The sequence below is a fragment of the Nanorana parkeri genome, unplaced genomic scaffold (genome assembly GCF_000935625.1).
Source record: "Nanorana parkeri isolate BGI_ZX_2015 unplaced genomic scaffold, ASM93562v1 scaffold49, whole genome shotgun sequence".
Taxonomy (NCBI): Eukaryota; Metazoa; Chordata; class Amphibia; order Anura; family Dicroglossidae; genus Nanorana; species Nanorana parkeri.
The window spans coordinates 1817645-1837161 of NW_017306317.1; the positions used below are offsets into that span (position 1 = coordinate 1817645).

The following is a 19517-nucleotide window of genomic DNA, read 5'->3' on the forward strand; positions in this document are numbered from 1 at the left end:
CCGAACATGCTTAGCATGTTCGGCCGACCCGAAGCCACGTGAAGCCACCCGATGTATGGCTGATTTCAGCCGATATACGGCTGAAATCAGCCGTACCAGCCTGAAGTGAATAGCCGAACAGCGTTCGGCGCACTTCGCTTTAGGGCAGCTTAGTGAATAGACCCCTTAATCTCACATGTATTATATGTCATCATCATAATCTAAAAATCTAATGGAAATATGACAGTTTCACATATATTCCTATGAGTTTGAGTCACTAGCTTTTTGAATAACCCTCTAAAAATGTAAAAATACAGTAGTGAGGTGGGTTTACACTGTTTACTTTCAATGGGCCTGATTTACCAAATAATATGCAAGTTCACTATCAGATCGATGGGCCCGCAAGGCAAGCTAAACATCCTTTAGTATACTCTCATAGTATTTGCTATGAGTCTGTGATGCTCACACAACCATGATAGCACTTACTTCACTAAAAATGTGGTTTGCAATGCAATGCAAACGTTCCAACATTTAAACATTCATCAGTTAAGCACTGGCATACTTATAAAACATTTTTAATTTCGATTATGATAGAAAATGTATAACAACATCATTAATATTAATAAGTTACAGGCATATGTATCTTCTAAATCCAATCTTTGGTCTGCCTAGAAAAAAAGAAAACATAAATTATGATAGAGGCAGAGTACTCAATTCTAGCATAAATGTGGCTTAAAAAATAAAGCACAAACATAAACAAGAATGTTTAAAAAGAAGAAAAGCAAATAACCAAACAAAAAACTACTTTATAAATTTTCCAAGTTGTTAGTATTGCATAAATAGAGCGTAGGAAATGCCACTTGCAGTTTGGTCTGCTGGTGTACTGAGCAACCGAGAAACTAATTAAATCTGTCAGCATGTTCTTTTTTTTATTTTAGCACCTTTGCTATGATTGACAACATCCTCCATATGGAGAGTATAAATTTAATAGAAATGAGAGTAAAATGCTAACTGCGACCCAGGAGAGCAGTCTGCTGTCACAAATGCTTATTTAAAGATAAATTATTAAATGCTATTAAATAAAATGATATGTAATTCCTTTTCTAAATGCCAGCAACTACAACTAAGTTACTATAAATCATTTATGATATCTACTCTAGAAGTGAAGAATGATGTTTTCTTGTTAGAAAATACATTCATTTTAGGCATACCCATGGGGCTATTATCTTTGATAGCATGTAACTACTAAACTTCACTGCACACCAAAGACGATGTTCTCGACTAGAGGTAAGCAAATAATGAAACATTAGCTTTAGTTGCGACTCCCAGGTTTTACATCCAAAAATCACCCCACCAGCATTCTTAGTAAATTGACTGTGGAGATAGTCAGCTCCACAGAGTCCACAAGTGAAATATTTTTGCCTGGCCACCCAAGGAGGGGTACATTATTCAACATAACCACTCTATTCAAGTCCCTAGGACAACTGCATAGTGCAAATGTTGTGCCCCCAACCCTCCCCATACCACCACTGTTGCCTAAACTATTCATGATATTAAAGACAATACAGGAGAAAGGGTTTTTTTGTTTCTCCCTACATTAGCAAATGTATGGTTAGGTTCCAAATCTTCTACTGGTCTAATGATACACAAATGCATGTTAAAGTATTACATATTTTGAGAAGGGAATGGTTAATTCTCATGTCAGTGTTTTGCTATCTGTGTCACCCTATTCTTGTTCTGGTGACAAATCATAATTTTGGGTTTTCTCTCACTTTCAGTCTCAGTGACCATGGTCATCTCATTAATAATAAAAGCCATGCTGTGTGAATTAATCTACAAAGTATCAGATACAATTGATCCTAGTATGGCTAGTATCAATTGTATCTGATACTTTGTAGATTAATTCACATAGTACGGGTTTTATTATTAATTCTATACTATATATCTGACCACACAAATTTCAGCTGCTGCTTAACTTGATAGGAGTAGTGGCGCAAGGTTTCACATTATTCAAAAAGAGAGAGTGAATACACCTGACAGGGAAACAGACAGCTATAAAAACCTGTTGTGAGTTCTAACATTAAACCATTCTGTCCAAAAATTAAAATAAACAGTGTGGCTTTAGATACATTTTAATAAAAAATAAAAAGCAGGGAAAAGATGCTGCTTGCCAGCAGGAGTGTGTCCACGCTTCAACCAAACAGGTACATACATCTTAAACAGTGTTATAGTAGAGTTGGGCATTTAAAATTCTATCTTAGTTAGAAGTATAGATTTAAAACATATTCGATTCATAAATAACCTAGTTTGAAGCGAGTCTAATGTTCCCAGTCATTTAAGGGTGCATGAACATTTTTTATATATAATCTATATTTTATAATCTGTTATATATTTGCCTAAAACATCTGAGCTGTTTTTTCTGTAACTGGAAATTATGATTTTGTACACATGTTGTTTCCAGTTGGAAGGCTCTTTGATTTGTGTTTATATGTTTTAGAGATAGAGTACAGGTTAACTGCCTACTGTTAGACCGATTTTATCAATACTTGCATTTGCTTAACACACGTTTTTCTCTCTAGTTTTCTATAAACAGCGATAAAAAGAGCATGGATTATTTATAAACCAGTAAAACCCATGTATTTTTTAATTGGAGTTTGAAGATCCATGAATGCTAATTATGGTTAGAAGAAACTTCCGTATGTAAGGCAGATGGAAAATTGCTTCTGCACTTAGTGTAAATGTAACTAAAGTACTACATGTGATAATATTATCACTTTAGTGACATATATACATTGTGCTAACTTAACCAGCAGTAAAACCAAAGACATGTGCATTATACTGCTAGATCAAGTCACAAAGTGGCAGATAGTAACAACCTGAAGTAGTATTTCACCAATGCCAAGCACAGAATGAAGTAAATGGTGGTACAAATATTTGAGTTGTTGAATTCAAGAGAAACAATGGGGTCTATTCACAAAGCTGCCGAAGGATCTGGCCGTAGCTTCGGCCGATCCTTTGGCTGGCTTCGGCCCCAGGACCCCTTCGGTTCAGGAGAACAAAAAATACTTGGAGGTCTATTCACTAAGCTGCCATAGGCAGCCGAGTGAATTACTGACCTAAAGCGGAGTGAGCCGAACACTGTTCGGCTATTGACTTTTCACTTCAGACTGGTACGGCTTATTTCAGCCGTACATCAGGTGGCTTTGGGTCGGCTGAACGTGCTCAGCATGTTCGGCTGACCCCAAGTGCGGAAGGAGTTTGAACCTCCGGCAGGCTACTCACTGCTGTTCGGTATATTCTTATAGATGCCGAACAGCAGTGAGTGAATAGCCTCTGTGGGACCGAGCAGAACAGAAAAACAGTTTAAAAAGTAGAAAAAAAACAACGATTGTGCGGAGCTAACAATGACCTGGCTCGGCCCAACAGTTTTCTATTGGCTGACGGTTCTGCTGCCGTCAAAAAAAAAAAGAAAAAAAAGTCTCCCGCTCCCGGCTGCCAAGGAGAGAAACACTGCTTTTTCTTTTTTTTTTCTTACTCTGACACGGAGCCGTGTCAGAATAGAAAAGAAAAAATGTTTGGCCATAGGAATGTATTGCTAGATTCCTATTGGCTATTTCAATTTTCTATAGCCAATAGCAAACTAGCATTGTACCCACCCTCTGCTGCTGTCAATCAGTAGTGGACCTGATGGAGAACTGCAGCAGAGGGCTGCTAGTGCAATGCTAGTTTGCTTTTGGCTATTGAAAATTGAAATAGCCAATAGGAATCTAGCAATGCATTCCTATGGGCAATTTTTTTTTCTATTCTGACACGGCTTCGTGTCAAAATAAGAAAAAAAAAAAGAAAAAGCAGTGTTTCTCTCCTTGGTGGCCGGCTAGTGCAATGCTAGTTTGCTATTGGCTATTGCAAATTGAAATAGCCAATAGGAATCTAGCAATGCATTCCTATGGGCAATTTTTTTTTCTATTCTGACACGGCTTCGTGTCAAAATAAGAAAAAAAAAAGAAAAAGCAGTGTTTCTCTACTTGGTGGCCGGAAGCAGGAGACTCCCGGAGCACCAGGGAGAGTTAGGCTGTCTGGAGATCAGTGTCCCTGGTTAGCTTGTAACCAGGGACGCTGATCTCTCTATAAGTGGCCGGAGCCAGCCGTAAGATCAAGGCTGGCTCCGCCCAGCTGTCAGAAGCAGGCTGTCAGCCGGCCAATGGTCGGCCACTCGGCCAGCTTCGGCTTTCAGCGCGGCTCAGCCGAGGCATATGCGTTTGGCTCGACTGAGCCGCTCGGCCAAGTTCGGGAGCTGTACGGGCTATAGTGAATAGCCCGTACAGCAGCCCTTGGGTTCTACTGAACCAAAGGGGTACTGGGGCCGAAGCTATGGCTAGATCCTTCGGCTGCTTCGTGAATAGACCCCATTGGTCACTGTCTCTATTGAATCACATTTAGCGCTTTTGGTTTTGTGTTTGTCTACAACAATTCAGAGATGATTTGAAGATCAGTGAGAAACAGCGTTGTCACTCTAGGACAGGATTACAGTACACCTCCAACTTTCTATAGCATAGCCAGAGGTGTTCTGTAGCCCACAGAGATAGCTGGGAATAATTTGAACTGATAACAGTGCAGCATAGAAAGCACAGAACGTTATCAGACCACAAGAATTCTGATTGGATCAACATGTATTATATTGCAATGAGAATAAATATAACAAAATACTTTCAACAGTGTATTTAATGGGCCAAAAAGAAGCAAATAAGAAAAGTTCATTGATGAGTTTACTTACACTTTACAGTTCATGAAAGGTTTAAGAGTTTCATCACTAGTGTTGTTTATTGCAACACAACTTCCCCCGCTGGGGTGAACAGTGCTTATGTGGACTACAATAAAAAAAAAAACATAAGCACAAAATGCATTTTTCGGATTGGAAAGTAGGCAACTAGGGATTGAAACCTGGACATTGTGCCCAGAAAAGTCACACCGGGACAAATGTTTTATTAATTTTATATTAATTCAGTAACAGTATTGTTTCGTATTGCTTTACTAAGTGTGTCGGGGAAAACGATAACACTCATTGGGGTTGCTTGACTATGGCAAATATGTTGTTCACATTACAAGGGAATTTTCCTTTAGCATAGTGAATGAGGGGGAAATCTGCAGACTATACAATCATGTGCAAGCCAAAATACAGTTTTTATTATTTTCCTTGCATAAGATTGGGTATATTTACTAGGGATGCACAGATACTTTTCGAGTACCTGTGCAGATACTTGGCATTTTCATGCGAACTACCAGGGTTGCAGAGGTTGCAGCTGGGACCTGGCTCTGGCACTCCACCACTGTACTGAAATCATTAGTCTGTATTGTTTTAAAAAACTGTCACATGACAATAAACAAAAATGTATCAGTACTCATACTTGTAAGTACAGTACAGTACGCAAAACTGGTATCTGTGCATCCCTTTATTTATATTTATAAAAACAAAATCGTACATTAAAACAGAGATGTACAAATCCCAGGAGCTAGTGTGCTCCTTACAAATGACAGCTGCCTCCTAATTTTTGAATTTGTCTCTAGTCTAGCCTTGGAGCTCAAAAGTATCTGTACTTGTACTCGTACTTGTACCGAGTACTATACTTGGTATCTGTGCAACCCTAATATTTACCACATTCACTAAGCTAAGGGAAAATCCCCTGCAAAGTGAAAATTATCTTGCAAAGTGCACAGTCTATTTGCCTTTAGTAAATCAACCCCAATTAATTCAAATGAATCCAAGTTTCTCAATGGTATCTTTTAATTCACTTTCTAAAAAGTTGTTATATTTACAATGTAACTTTGCTTTTTAGCCACTGGATTTTGAAAGCAAGAAAGGTTACACACTAAAGATTGAAGGTTCCAATCCCCACATCGAAGTACGCTTTTTTAACTTAGGACCGTTTCGTGATACCACCACTGTACATATTAGTGTAGAAGATGTTGATGAACCGCCAGTGTTTGAGTCAAGCCATTACTTTGTAGAAGTCTCAGAAAATGTCGATATTGGGACAACAATACAAATTGTTGCTGCAAAGGACCCAGATGCAACAAACAACTCAGTCAGGTTGGTAACTAAGTGCACTTTTGATTTATTACATACTTATATGATCATTGCATTGTATGTATTAATAGAAATATATTGATTGGCTTGGAACAATTATTTTTACACACTGGTATTATATCTGTGTGTACACTTAACAGTATATTGATTACATAGAAGATTAGACACATACTTGTATTATTATTTCTGTTCCCTTTGAAAATTGTTTCAGTTGGGTGGGGAGTGAGTGTTATTATGTAAGCTTAATATCCTAAATAAAAAGGTAATAGTAACTATAGAATTTTTGAGTAAGAATCCAATTCAGCAAGAAATTTGTATGCAGACACACATCTTTTTTAATTAAAAGTCTTTTCCCCTCTTTGATTTTTATAAAGTATTGTGCAGAATGAGTCTCATCTATCTAATGTGCCACTGCTAACCTTTTTCTAAGAATATTATGTTCACCTATTTCTAAGAATACTAGTTTTCTGGCTGCTTCTGTCTTCGGTACTTTCACGGACCTGGAAAAGCATAAAAATGTGTATGTCAGGGTAAAGTCGGGATCCCTGCTTTACATATGGGCTACCAGTCAGTGCCTCAGAAAGTACCAAAGACATTGGAATAGAATAACAGCCAAGCAACTAGTATTTTCAGTAATTTCAGCCTCCATATTCTATTATTATGAGCTCCGTTCACCTGAGCTGAAAGTTCTCTAGAGTAATATAAATTTTGTCTGCGAGGGAAGCTCTGGACAGAGGACCATATGATTATAACATTGTCTAAAAGTTCTGAATAGACTGAAATATGTAGCACACTGACTCTACTGACACAACATCAGTGAGAAAGGTTACAAAAAGAGAGGTCCAGAAGATGAAGATGAAGCTTCATAGCAAAATAATTAGGTGGTGCCCTGTCTCTATAATCTTCTTAGTGAAGGAATTTCCTTTAGTGATTACTTTTTCCTAGCGATACAGATTAATTTTAACCTGTTTGGACCTGTTCTGAACCTGAGCTCCTCCAAACAAGGAAGTGCCATGAGATGCTTGTGGTGACGTGATTTAACCACTGCAGAGGAATGCGGAAGTGATGTAGTAAACATCACGTCCTGCATTCAGAGACCGGGGAGGGGAGAGGAGGGAGATCGTGTACTGATCTCCCTCCGTTCTCAGTGCACAGAGCCACATCGCCCATCTCGGACCGGACACCTGGGATTGCGGGGATGACGGCGGCGGGGATGGCGACCACGAGGAGAGGTAATGAGGGAGGGCGCACAGATACATGCAGCATACAAGAGATCGGGCGTCTTTACAGATGCCAGACCGCTTGTATGTAAGCGGCCATCGCTGGCTGTTTAAAATTCTAGCGGTTTCTCGCTCATGCGCGTTCCTCTAACTAAGGTTCCAGTGACTGGTGTCACCTGCAACAAGAGCAAAACAAACGACAAACGCACTCAACAATTTGTTACCAGTTGTAGCAACAAGAGGTCGCTCCATCTTTGGCTGGACATCATTTCTCTGGACTGGGTTCATGAGAATGGTCTAGGCTTGTGCAATGCATTTCAGCATGGCCACTGAAATTAATGAATGTGCTAATCTGCACATGGTTAGGCAAGTAAAAGTGCCCATAGACATAAAATGGTGGTTGGAAGACTGGCATAGACATGCATTCTCATGCATATTTATGCAGACATCTCTGGTGTAAGTTTTTACAGCAAAATAGTACTTACTTAGCAGAGTTAATTTGGTGTTGTAGTGGTCAGCCATATCATTATCTACCAAATTACATCTACTGTATGCAGGAAAGTTTTAATCAACCAAAATATAAAGCATATTAAAATGTAAAAGTTACCAAAATTATGGTAATTAAACCACTTGTGTGTCCAGGATTGTGAACTTTGCATCCCTGCACTGGCAAGCTTGATATTTAGCTTGAATATAATGATAATTCTTCTGTGGCTTGCAGAAGCAAAATAATGTAAGTTCAAGGTTTGGTTATTAAGAGAGAAAAATAGGGAATTCATAAGAAAGATATTGCTTCTGCAGCTTGGCATTAGTTATTAATATAGCATTATAATCATAATCGCATAGTAGGCTGACCTTCAAATATCATGAAATTAAAATGTGTTGAGGAAAACTTTGCAAGAAATTATTTACGAGTCAAAGTCAATAATCTGAAAAAAAAATAGCACAGATATTGCACACAGACTAAAGCTGAACACTATGCGGTCTATTTACTAAGCTGCCGTAGGCAGCCGAGTGACTAACCGACCCCAAGTGAAGTGATCCGAACGCTGTTCGGCTATTCACTTAAGGCTGGTACGGCTGATACTGATGGAGAACTGCAGGTCCCCCTCTGCTGATTGACAGCAGCAGTGGGCGGGTGCAATCGCTAGTTTGCTATTGGCTATTGCAAATTGAAATAGCCAATAATAATCTAGCTATGTATTCCTATGGTGATTTCTTTTTTTTTTTTCTTCTGACGGCAGCCAACAGCTCCGATATCAGAAGAAAAAAAAAACCCGAGCAGGCAAAGGGTGAACCTTTCTGGGAGAAAGTGTTTCTCTCCCGGGCAGTCAGGAGCCTATTAGACTCCCAGAGCGTCTGGGGGAGGAATGACAGATGGCGTTCCTGGTTACCAGGTAACCAGGAACGCCATCTGTCATTACACAATGAGAACACGGAGAGGCCGCTGTGATATCATAGTGGCCCAGCCGGGTTCTCAGTGTGTAATGACAAACCAGGGGCGCTGATCTCTCTGCAAGATCACGGCTGGCTCCGCCCAGCTGTCAGAAGCAGGCTGTCGGCCGGCTGTAGGCTTCGGCTTTTACCTCGGCTCAGTCGAGCCGAAGCATATGCCTTCGGCTCGACTGAGCCGCTCGGCCGACTTTGGGAGCTGTTGGGGCTATAGTGAATAGCTCGTACAGCAGCCCTCCGGGTTCTACTGAAACCAAGGGGTCCTGGGGCCGGAGCTAGCCAAAGGATCAGCCGAAGCTAAGGCTAGATCCTTCGGCAGCTTAGTGAATAGACCCCTATGTAAGTAGTAAAACACAATTATATATACTGTACGGGAGCTCAATTACCTGACAAAGGATTTGTTTTTCATTCCAATTTCACCTGCCGCTATCCAGAATGCTAGCCTTGTGTGAGTAAATGATGACAAGAAACAGTACAGTTTTGCCTACTAGATGCTTCTAGCATTTATCATAATCGTGTTTAAAGTTGAACTCCAGGCAAATGCTGAAATGTCAAGGCTCTGCACACAACACACCCCTGTCTGGCAGGACAGGATAGCTGATTTTTCTCTGATGCAGTAACAATTACACTTCTTGCTCCTCCACCAGCCTGTGACTGGACAGAAACAACAATAGCAGACTGATGAGCGCATCTGTCTTTCACTCTAATTTTTCCTCCTGTCAGCATGTACCTTGTGAGTGCATGAGCACTGCAGCACAACCTACTGACTCCTTGTGCTGCTTCTCCCTCTATCAGATTGAGATCTGCTGCACAGAAACAGCAAGAGGCTGATACCAAATCAAATTTAAGAACTTGCACTGCTTGCAAGAAAAATATACATATGTATATAGATAAATGTAATTATATAATAATGCACACAAAGCTGCATAGTTTGAGTCTTTTGTATGTCTGGAGTTCAGCTTTAAAAAACACTGCTATCATTGTGAAATTTAGTGTAAAACAGTGGCAATATTGTTAATTATTGTTAATTATTGTGTAAAAAAAATTAATATATTGGTTGCTCTTAGCTTAATTTTGGAAATTTAGACTACGTATAACAGATTTTAATACTTTTTGCAGGTATTCTATTGACCGGAATAGTGATCCTGGGAGATATTTCTATGTTGACATCACTACAGGAGCACTGATGACAGCGAGGCCTTTGGATAGGGAAGAACTGGCATTTCATAATATCACAATTTTAGCAATGGAGATGAGTAAGTAAAATATGTGCATAGATGCTTTTTATTCTTTCCAACTCTATCCAAAAGAAAAAGCAGTTTTGGCCGTAGTTTAGTTTTAATATATTTATATTTTTTGGTACATTCGTTTTCAAGTTTCTCAAAACTTGACTGTTTGTTATTAGCCCTGAACTTTTGGCACCAGAAATTTCAGCACAAGAATTTGTGCATAAAGTCACGTTATTTAATTTGTTATACCCTTGTCACAACAACAAAAGTAGATCTCACTCATTTAATCTTTACCCCTAAAGTGGAACTATAGTTAAATTGGCACTAAACTGAGTTAAAACTTAAAAATGCATTCAAGTACCTTAAAAGAGAACTATGGGATAAGTGTTTTGCCCCATAGCTCTCTTTAGGGTCTCTTTAGGGTCTCTTTAGGGTCATGGGAGGACATGTACTAACCTCCTCCCATGACCAGTATATCTCAGTATATCTCGAGCTATTGCCTGCAATATAGTGAGAGCGCCACAGCCAGGACAGATCCAGACAATACTGTTGAGATCCACCCAGCTGCGTGAGTGACAGCTGGCTCTGCCTATCTAGAGGCAGAGCCAGCTGTGCCCACCCCCTTCCCTGTTCATTCCTCCACTCAGGGCTGGAGGAACGGAGAGGGGAGGGGGGAATCCCTGCAGGGAGTGGTGACTGACAGTCACCACTCCCTGCAGGGAGAAGATCGGTAAGTGGGCGGATTGGCTGCATGTTTCTGCTCATTTCCCGATCCATAGAGCTGACGTACGGCAGCTTCTTTGTCACAGGTCAGCTCTAATTATGAGGATGAGTTTTCAAGTTTAGTTTACTAATTTTTTTTGAGATTGTAGTCCATCACGGGAGAAATTTCTAGCAGGTCATAGTTCATAAATAAACCTTCACCAACATTTTTGCCCATTTTTATTATACACTAGGCAAGATAAAATAATATAGTACACATCACAGGAATGTAACTTTTGTTTACATTTTCTTTCACAACTCTAAACAATATGGATGAGCAGCAGAGATACAGAATAATAAGATTATACAGATCTGACTATACATGCATATATTTGAAATTGTTAAACATCGGGCTTCCCACAAGTTAGACACAGAGGACTATCAGTGCCGGAATGGTCAGCTCTGTGAATGGCAAAATCTGTGACTTCACCTGAAAGAATACATGTTCTATGTAACATGTACTAGGTCACTAGCTGTTTGCATTTGGGGCATTTGTTCATATTAGGGTTGCACAGATACCAAGTACAGTACTCGGTACAAGTACGAGTACATGTACCGATACTTTTGAGCTCCAAGACTAGACTAGAGAAAAATTCAAAAATTAGAAGGCAGCTGTCATTTGTAAGGAGCACACGGAGCTCCTGGGATTTGTAAATCTCTGTTTTAATGTACGATTTTGTTTTTATAAATATAAATAAAGGGATGCACAGATACCAGTTTTGTGAATACGAGTACTGGTACTTGCCGAGTACTTACAAGTACGAGTACTGATACATGTTTGTTTATTGTCATGTGACACTTTTTCTAAAACAATACAGACTAATGATTTCAGGACAGTGGTGGAGCACTAGAGTCAGGTCCCAGCTGCAACCTCTGCAACCCTGGTAGTTCTCATTAAAATGCCAAGTATCTGCACTGGTACTCGAAAAGTATCTGTGCATCCCTAGTTCATATGCAAGCGCAAGTTTATGAAAGTATCAGTGTATACCCGAATCTTCAAAAGATCAGCCGCACTAAACCAGAATGAGTGCAATCCAAAAGTTTATTTAAATAATCCAAACAGGTTCCAAAAAAGTAAATCCAAGAGAACAATGAACAGCATGAACATCAACTCCTACACCACGTCAACCCCTCTCACACGTTTCACCACCTGGGCTTAATCATAGCTTAATTAATCTATGATTAAGCCTAGGTGGTGAAACGCGTGAGAGGGATTGACGTGGTGTGGGAGATGTTCATGTTGATGTACACATTCATTGTTCTCTTGGATTTACTTTTTTGGAACCTGTTTGGATTATTTCAATAAACTTTTGGATTGCACTCATTCTAATTTTGTGTAGCTGATCTTTTGCAGATTTGTTTGAACAAGTGAGAAGCACACTCTAGCCTGCACTCAGAATATAGACTGACTGCAGCAGAACTTAGAATAGAGCGGTGAGTCTATGGAGCATTCTTGAATACCAGTGTATACCCACTGTAGATCAACATACAACCCTTGACATCTATAGGTGGCTGTAGGCAACACCTGTGGCTTCCCAGGCAATGCACCTGAATTTTATATGCACTGCACCGAGGCACCCGTGTGCATTGCAATGGCCTATGTCAGCAATAAAGTTTACATATAAACTTATTGGGTATTGTGGTCAGTGATGAATTAGTGTCTCGTTGGTATGTCCACGTGTGATTACAATTACATATTATGTTATTTGTTTTACCTGCTACTGACGTGGTACATGTTTTGGCAATTACCAGTTTTAGAGGTGCACTCCAGGTGTTATCAAAATTAAACCTTGATATGCATACAAGAAGCAAAGCTTCTTGCTTAGTTTTTCATCCAGGCATAGCTGTAATTTACCATTCTCCCACACTGCCTTTATCTAATTGGTTGGGAATACCTAATGATGCAAGACAGACATTCCCAAACACCCCCTCTTCAGATTACTGAGTGGCTCTCAGACACAGAAAGCCCAGTCAGTGCAAACACATTTCTCACAGCCACCAATCAAATAGCCTGACTTGGTAGTTCGAAAGTAACTGTTGATAGAGAAACAAGAGGTATAAGTTCTCTTTCACAAGGGCTTTCCAGTCAGGTCTGCCTCTCAGTTTTTCAAGTGGACCTGATCGGAAGCCCAATGTCAGTCTATGAGTAGCTGGATTAAAACAGACGGTTGTTTGTTTACATCTGGTTACCCCTGGCTCCGGCCAGGTCCGGAAACAAACGGATGACATCTGGTGACATCCGTTCTGATCAGCAGGGGATCTGTGCACAGATCCGCTCCTGATTGGACCATGTGAAACAGGGTTTTGGAAATACACTGTAAATGATGCTATGAGGAGCTTTCTAGTTCCTGATTGCAATGGATAACATATATATGTATTTTTAGAATATTGTTATTACCTAATTCAGGGGCGCCCACTATTTTTTGTCTGGAGATCTACTTTTCAAATGACGAGCTCATTGAGATCTACCAACGAAAAAACACCTGCATTCAGGGGCGGGAGGGGGCATGGGCTGCGCAGGCAGGCCCCTCGCCCACAGTGCGATCGCCTGCATTAGTGCCTGTGTTCCAGTCCAGTGCGATCCGCAAAAATGCTGCGAGCACTATTTTTGCAGATCGCACTGGACCGGAATGCAGGCACTAATGTGCCTGCGTTCCGAGTGCGGGCGATCGCACTGTGGGCGATGCCATTGACTTCAATACAGCTCCACACCCCCTCCCGCACCGGAACGCAGAGAGTTGGCCTGCTTACATTCCAGTGCATTCCAGTACATTACAGGTCCCGGCGTCCTGTCCTCCCGTGGTGCTCGTGTGGCCGACGTTGCACATGGGGTGTCCTGCACCTTTCCATCTGCAGCACTCTGTACAGAGTGCTTCTCCCCATTGAGAAACTTATGAATGAACAGGAGGTGATGTAAATCACCTCCTGTTCATTCATTTATAACTGGGGACACATAGTACTATGTGTCCCCAGTTATTTACAAACACTGGAGTGATCAGCCGATCGCTCCAGTGTTTGTCCTACACAGAGGATTGGCACATATAACTGACATGTACCGATCCTCTGCCGCTCGTCCACGCACAGGGGGGCTGCAACTTCTCTGGATCCTCCAGCTCTCCCGGGCAGAGGGGGATACGACGAGCCACGGGGGGGCGGAGCCGCTGTGACAGAACGGACGAGCAGTGAGGGGAGAGAGAGGCGCCGGCTGTCAGATCCTGGCCGAGCTTCTCTCTCTCTCCTCACTGCTCTGCATTAGTTAGTGACAGCGGCTCTGTCCTCCGCCCTCCCCCGCCGCCGGTTCCTTCACTTCTTCTCGGATCCCCGCTGGGGAGAGCAGCGGGGATCCAGAGAAGCGGCGGGAGGAGAGGACATGGAGATCTACCAGTGATCGCTACGCGATCGACTGGTAGATCGCAATCGACCTTGTGGGCACCCCTGACCTAATTTATTGTTTGCATTTCTTGTCTGGAGTTACTCTTTTTCAGCCTTTTTTACACAGAGCTAAGCATTTTAATTTGTTTCATCTTTCAGACAATCCAGCACAGATTGGAAGCGTTCCTGTAACGATAAAAGTACTAGATGTCAACGATAATGCGCCAGTATTCACGAAATTCTATGAAACTTTTATGTGTGAAAATGCAAAAGCTGGGCAGGTAAGAATTAATCTTTCTTTTAAAATCTATTTTGTTACAAAAAAAACAGTTTCAATATCTCAATCTAAAGTTCATTCTGCATAATGTTGCTTTGTTTAAGTGCATCCGTAACCAATACCATGTCGTAATGGCTTCACTTCCGCAGTTTATTATATTTCTTTAATTAGATACTGGGGAATAAAAAAAAATGAAAATGTCTTTTATTAGCTCATTTGTACTGGTACTGTTCCTAATGATTATTTTTAGTACTGCTATTGTTTTTTATTTAGTTGAAATTACAAGAATCTTTATATACTGGCTGTGCCATAAAATCAGCTCATTCATCATATATAAAGGAGAAGAAAGAGTGGGTAGATAGACAGCCAATTAAAACAGAAAGTGATCATAGCATGCTATTTAACTTTCAAAAAATTATAAAATATTGATTAGGTATTTAGCGTGTTTCGTAAAACTTTGTGAAATAATAAAAAAGCAAAAGCACGGAGCGCCTCGACATGTGCAAGATCATTTTATTATGAGATAAAACACAATAAAAACACAAAAGTAGAATAATAAGCTCTTTTAAACTCCTTTGATCCGGTTATGGGAAGTGCGTAGCCCATATTGGCAATCTACATAGAAGGCGCCAATCCACTCTCTGGCATGCCACCTCATGTCTAATCGTCTGTGTTCGTGGCTGCAGAGTTTTGCTATACGGAGAAGAAAGAGTGGGAGAGATGGAAAGCCAATTAAAACAGGTTATATAGTCCAGAAACCGATCATAGCATGCCATTTATCATTTAAAAAAAAATATTGATTAGGTGTTCAGCGTGTTTCATAAAACTTTGTGAAATAATCATATATGCAACCTACTGTAAATAGTAACAAGTTAGAACATGCATTTATCTTCCTCAAAGGCGCATTATCAGTAAACCTCTTTACCAACTCTAGAGTACTTTCATTTTTTTATAAATCACTGAATCCGCTGCATTGTAATATAAACTGGTGTTGGACATAAGCATTTGCTAGTTAAAAACTCTATAACAACTTGGTCATCAGAGAATTAATGGAAAATCCTAGGCAAACAGCTAAATACACAGATGGAATACATACGTTTGTTTTATTTTCTAATGAATAGTAACTCTGTATAGTTGATCTTGTGGTGTAGACACATGTTCAAAATCTCTCCTAATAAAATCGGCGCATGCATTTCACCTAATTTAATTACTCACCACTTCAACTGTTGATGCTGGTCCATAGCTATAATAATATTTAAAAAAAAGGCTTTGATGTAAGACTGGTCACAAAGTGGCTATGGTTGGGCCAAAAAGCAGTTTAGTAAATATATCTTTATTAAACTTAGAAGTACATTTTAACTAATTATAAACAAAAAAACACCCACAACCACCACCAATCATAACCACTCAGCAACCATTGTTAATCAGAACCACCCAGCAACCACCATCAATCATCCATCACCATTGTCATCATAAAAACACCACATGGACGATATACTTACATGTACAAGGTTTACGTACAAAATATACATTATTCATTTGTAAGTAGATTCCCCGGCAAGGTGTAGACAGCTTTTCCACATTGAACGGCTAAGCAGGGAAAGTACTGATTTTCTGGTTCAGTACTTCAGCTTTTTGGTTTAGCAGTATTACTTTCCACCTCCGGCCTCCTCATTTGAAAGTGAATCAACATCAATGATCCTGTACAATGAGCAGTAAGATGGCCCAGGGTGTAGTAAAGTTGATCCAGAAAGTAGAAGAGTAAGCTTACTGGCAAACAAAAGTGAGTGTACAAATAGAATACCTGGATAAAATCAGAAATTATTTTGGAGAGTAAAACAATAAATATACATATAAACTGTATATTTAGCTGTTTGCGTGGCATTACACTTTGATCCAGTTCATGTGAAAAATGGAGGTTTCTCTGAGCACTGGTGGAAAGCTTCAGGCCTGCCTATTTTTCAATTGTTATACTTCGATAAAAAGAAAATAATGTTATAATTGTAACATGTTAATCCAAATTGTCTACATTTGGATTAGCTCTATTTACCAGTGTTTTCACACACTTTCTGCCCAAAATACCACTAGAAAGTGTGTGAATCTTTGGCAACAGTTAGGTGAATCTTGAGTAAAAGCATTGATAAATAGACCCGCAAGACTCAGTAATAATAAGTTATTGTCAAATTAACCTCAGTGCAGTGCTAAATCTTCTTTGATTATCATAACATATATGTTAAAAAATCATGTTAAATGTAATGAAATGCAATGGTATTTACAGAGGGGCTGAGTGGCTCCAGGAAAGTACTGTTACCAGGGAAGAGCTGGCTTTACAACTCCTTCCGGGTTTTCTGGATTATAGTTGGGATCGTTGAGCCAGGAGATTTCTAAGAGAACTGGGAGGGAAGAAATCTCCATTCTTGGGTCCAGGCTTTAGTGGTGACCAGCACCAAATGATGGTGCACCTGTGCACAGCCCTTATGAGGGGGAATGCTGTGTCAGGTTCAGGGTTCCAGCTGGAAGACAAGGGAGGTGTCTGTCCAGGAGTCAGGAGGACTCCAGCCTGGAACCAGCCTGTGTGGCACGTGTGGGAGAGTTTTTTTTTGATAACCTGAAGTCGGTGAGACTTGGAAAAACATAATTTTTCTGTACTGTGTTTGAAGACCCCTGCGAGGGAAACACCTGTGTGGACTCTTTTATGTGAATTAGAAAAAGTGGGCAAAGAAGCCCTTAAAAAGACGTGATAAGCGAGTGAACTCCGTCCTTAATGTGCTACCATTGGAAGCTACATCTCACAATATGTATACAGATATATAGATATATCTATATCTATATATCTGTATATATAGATATAGATATATCTATAGATATATCTTTAGTTTTTGGGGGTTTCTTTACCTGTATTTTGTGTTAATCACAGAACTGCACTGAAGTTAATTTGATATTTGTTTTCCAATTACTATTTCATTTATGTCCCGGCTGCTCCTAATTAGTATTGATTTAGATCAAGAGCACGGGGGAGTTCTCTGAGTAAGTGGACAGATAAAATGTAATAATCTGCAATTGACCACAGATTCATTATTTAATTTAGAAAAACTTGCCTGTGAGAATTATTAGAATTACCTTATATATCAAATTATATTTCACTAGTGGCATAAAACAGCCATGGGTCTATGCATCAATGTTTTTATCCCAAATTTGCACAAGATTCAAACATAATATTTTAATAAATCTGTGAATGTTAAGTAAAAGTCGTGTGAACCTTGGGTGTAAACATTTGTAAACAAATAAACTCCTTAAAGTACAAATTATTTTTTGTCATATGAACCCTGTATGCCCCCCATATACTACTCTAGTCTACAAACACACACATATCTAATGCAGACAAAATGGTAAAGATCAGTTTCACACATAAGCATTTTTATTTAAATGCAGGATCTTATAATGTACTGTGTGTTCTCTTTAGGCATAGAATGGATTTTTAGTTTCAGGCTAACCCTGCACATGCCCTATGGCTGCACTACCCAAAGGCAGCTTTGCCAAAGGCCTCTAGTTTAATGACTTAAACATGAAAAGGAGATGAAAGGCAGGCAAGTTCAATGAAAACAGTTTGTGCCATTGCTTACAATAAAATGACCAGCAGTGAAGACAAATTTTAAATGCCCGATATTGCACTGTTTTGTTTTATAAAATGAAGCCCTGTTTCTCTTTTGCTAGAGCCCCTGGATTACTAAATAAGACAACCCTTCATCAGTGGTAGAATAAATAATTAATAAACTCCCGCATATATGAAGCTTTAATTGAGTTACTTAAATTTAATGTTGAAGTTTCCCTATGACCTTCCAACGTTTTACTGGCATGTGAAATTGAAAGCTAATTTTCCTCCTAAATTGTGTATTTTATGTATTATATACTTCAAATAGCTTAAGCTTCTGTAACAAAGACATTTAATAGAGTTCAGTTATCAGTTATTTCACCTGTTCTATTCATCATTTGCAATTTTAGCTGATTCAGACTGTGAGTGCAATAGACCGAGATGATCCTCAAGAAGGCCAGCATATATCCTACAGCCTGCCTCCAGAGGGAGCCAACAACCCAAATTTTACATTAAGGGATAACCAAGGTATCTATGTTGCAGATTGCCTTAAATATGACTACTGTAAAAGCTTGGATTTACATTTATGATTATCGTATTTTGGTTAAATAACAAGTTTGCATTGAAGTGTATTGTACTAAATTTAACTCAAGACAAAGTATTTTCTTCTTTGTTTTCTTTGTTTGTTTTACCTTGATTGAGGAAGAGTAAAAGTTCTGTAAGGCGTTAGTTGATTGGATACACTAATTAAGAAAGTTCTCCTCATTCTTTCTCCATGTGACACCAGTATGAGCAATAAGAGAAATGGTTGTCACTGGAGCAGAAAGGCACAATAAAAATGTTGTTCCTCCTAAACAAGATTTTTACATGTGTCTCAGTCCCCACTGGAGAAATTTCCAGTCATGTGCAGGCCCGGATTCCCCACAAGGCCACCGAGGCCCAGCCTCGAAGCGGCAGGGCGCAGAGGGGCGGCAGCAGTGTCCTTGTGGGGAAGTTGTCCTCTCTACATTCAGTCCTGCTTTGTACAAGCAGGACTAAATGTAGAGTGAGGCAACCGATTGTTCGTTTACATGTGAACTCGGCGATGTCGCCGAGATCACATGTAAACAGTCTGCAGCCTCCCCCCTGCACTTACCTCTCTCCTCTGGCTCCATCTTCCGGGCTCCGCCGCCGAGTCCGTCTCCTCACTGCAGTGAGCGGCATGGTTAAAAGTAACCCTGCCGCTCTGTGTAGATAGTGAGAGGGGAGAGCTGTGCTCTTCCTCTCTCACCTGTCACAGGAGTTCCAGCACAGTGCTGTGCTAGACCTCCTGTATTGGAGGTGACAGGGTCAATAAAGAGAACCTGTCACCTCCAATTGCTATCACATAGGGGATTGTTTTTTTCTGTGTGATAGCAATAAAGTTAGGTGAAAAAAAATTAGCAAATAAAAATAAATAATATGAAATAATTAAATAAAAAAATAAAAAGGTGATTAAAAAGTAGAAAATAATAAGAAACAATAAAAAAATAAGAAAATAATTATAAAAAATAAACATAAAGATAAAAAA

The 19517-nt window shown here is 39.8% G+C and overlaps 1 protein-coding gene across 1 annotated transcript in view; it reads left to right on the forward strand.

The window, feature by feature from the left end:
- CDH20 (cadherin 20) overlaps positions 1–19517 on the forward strand; it is an 81230-nt gene that overhangs the window by 52383 nt on the left and 9330 nt on the right. The window contains exons 7-10 of the mRNA XM_018574122.1: positions 5814–6067; positions 9856–9992; positions 14259–14380; positions 18379–18496. Of these exons, the coding sequence (XP_018429624.1) occupies positions 5814–6067; positions 9856–9992; positions 14259–14380; positions 18379–18496 (631 nt within the window). The remainder of the gene's footprint in view (positions 1–5813; positions 6068–9855; positions 9993–14258; positions 14381–18378; positions 18497–19517) is intronic.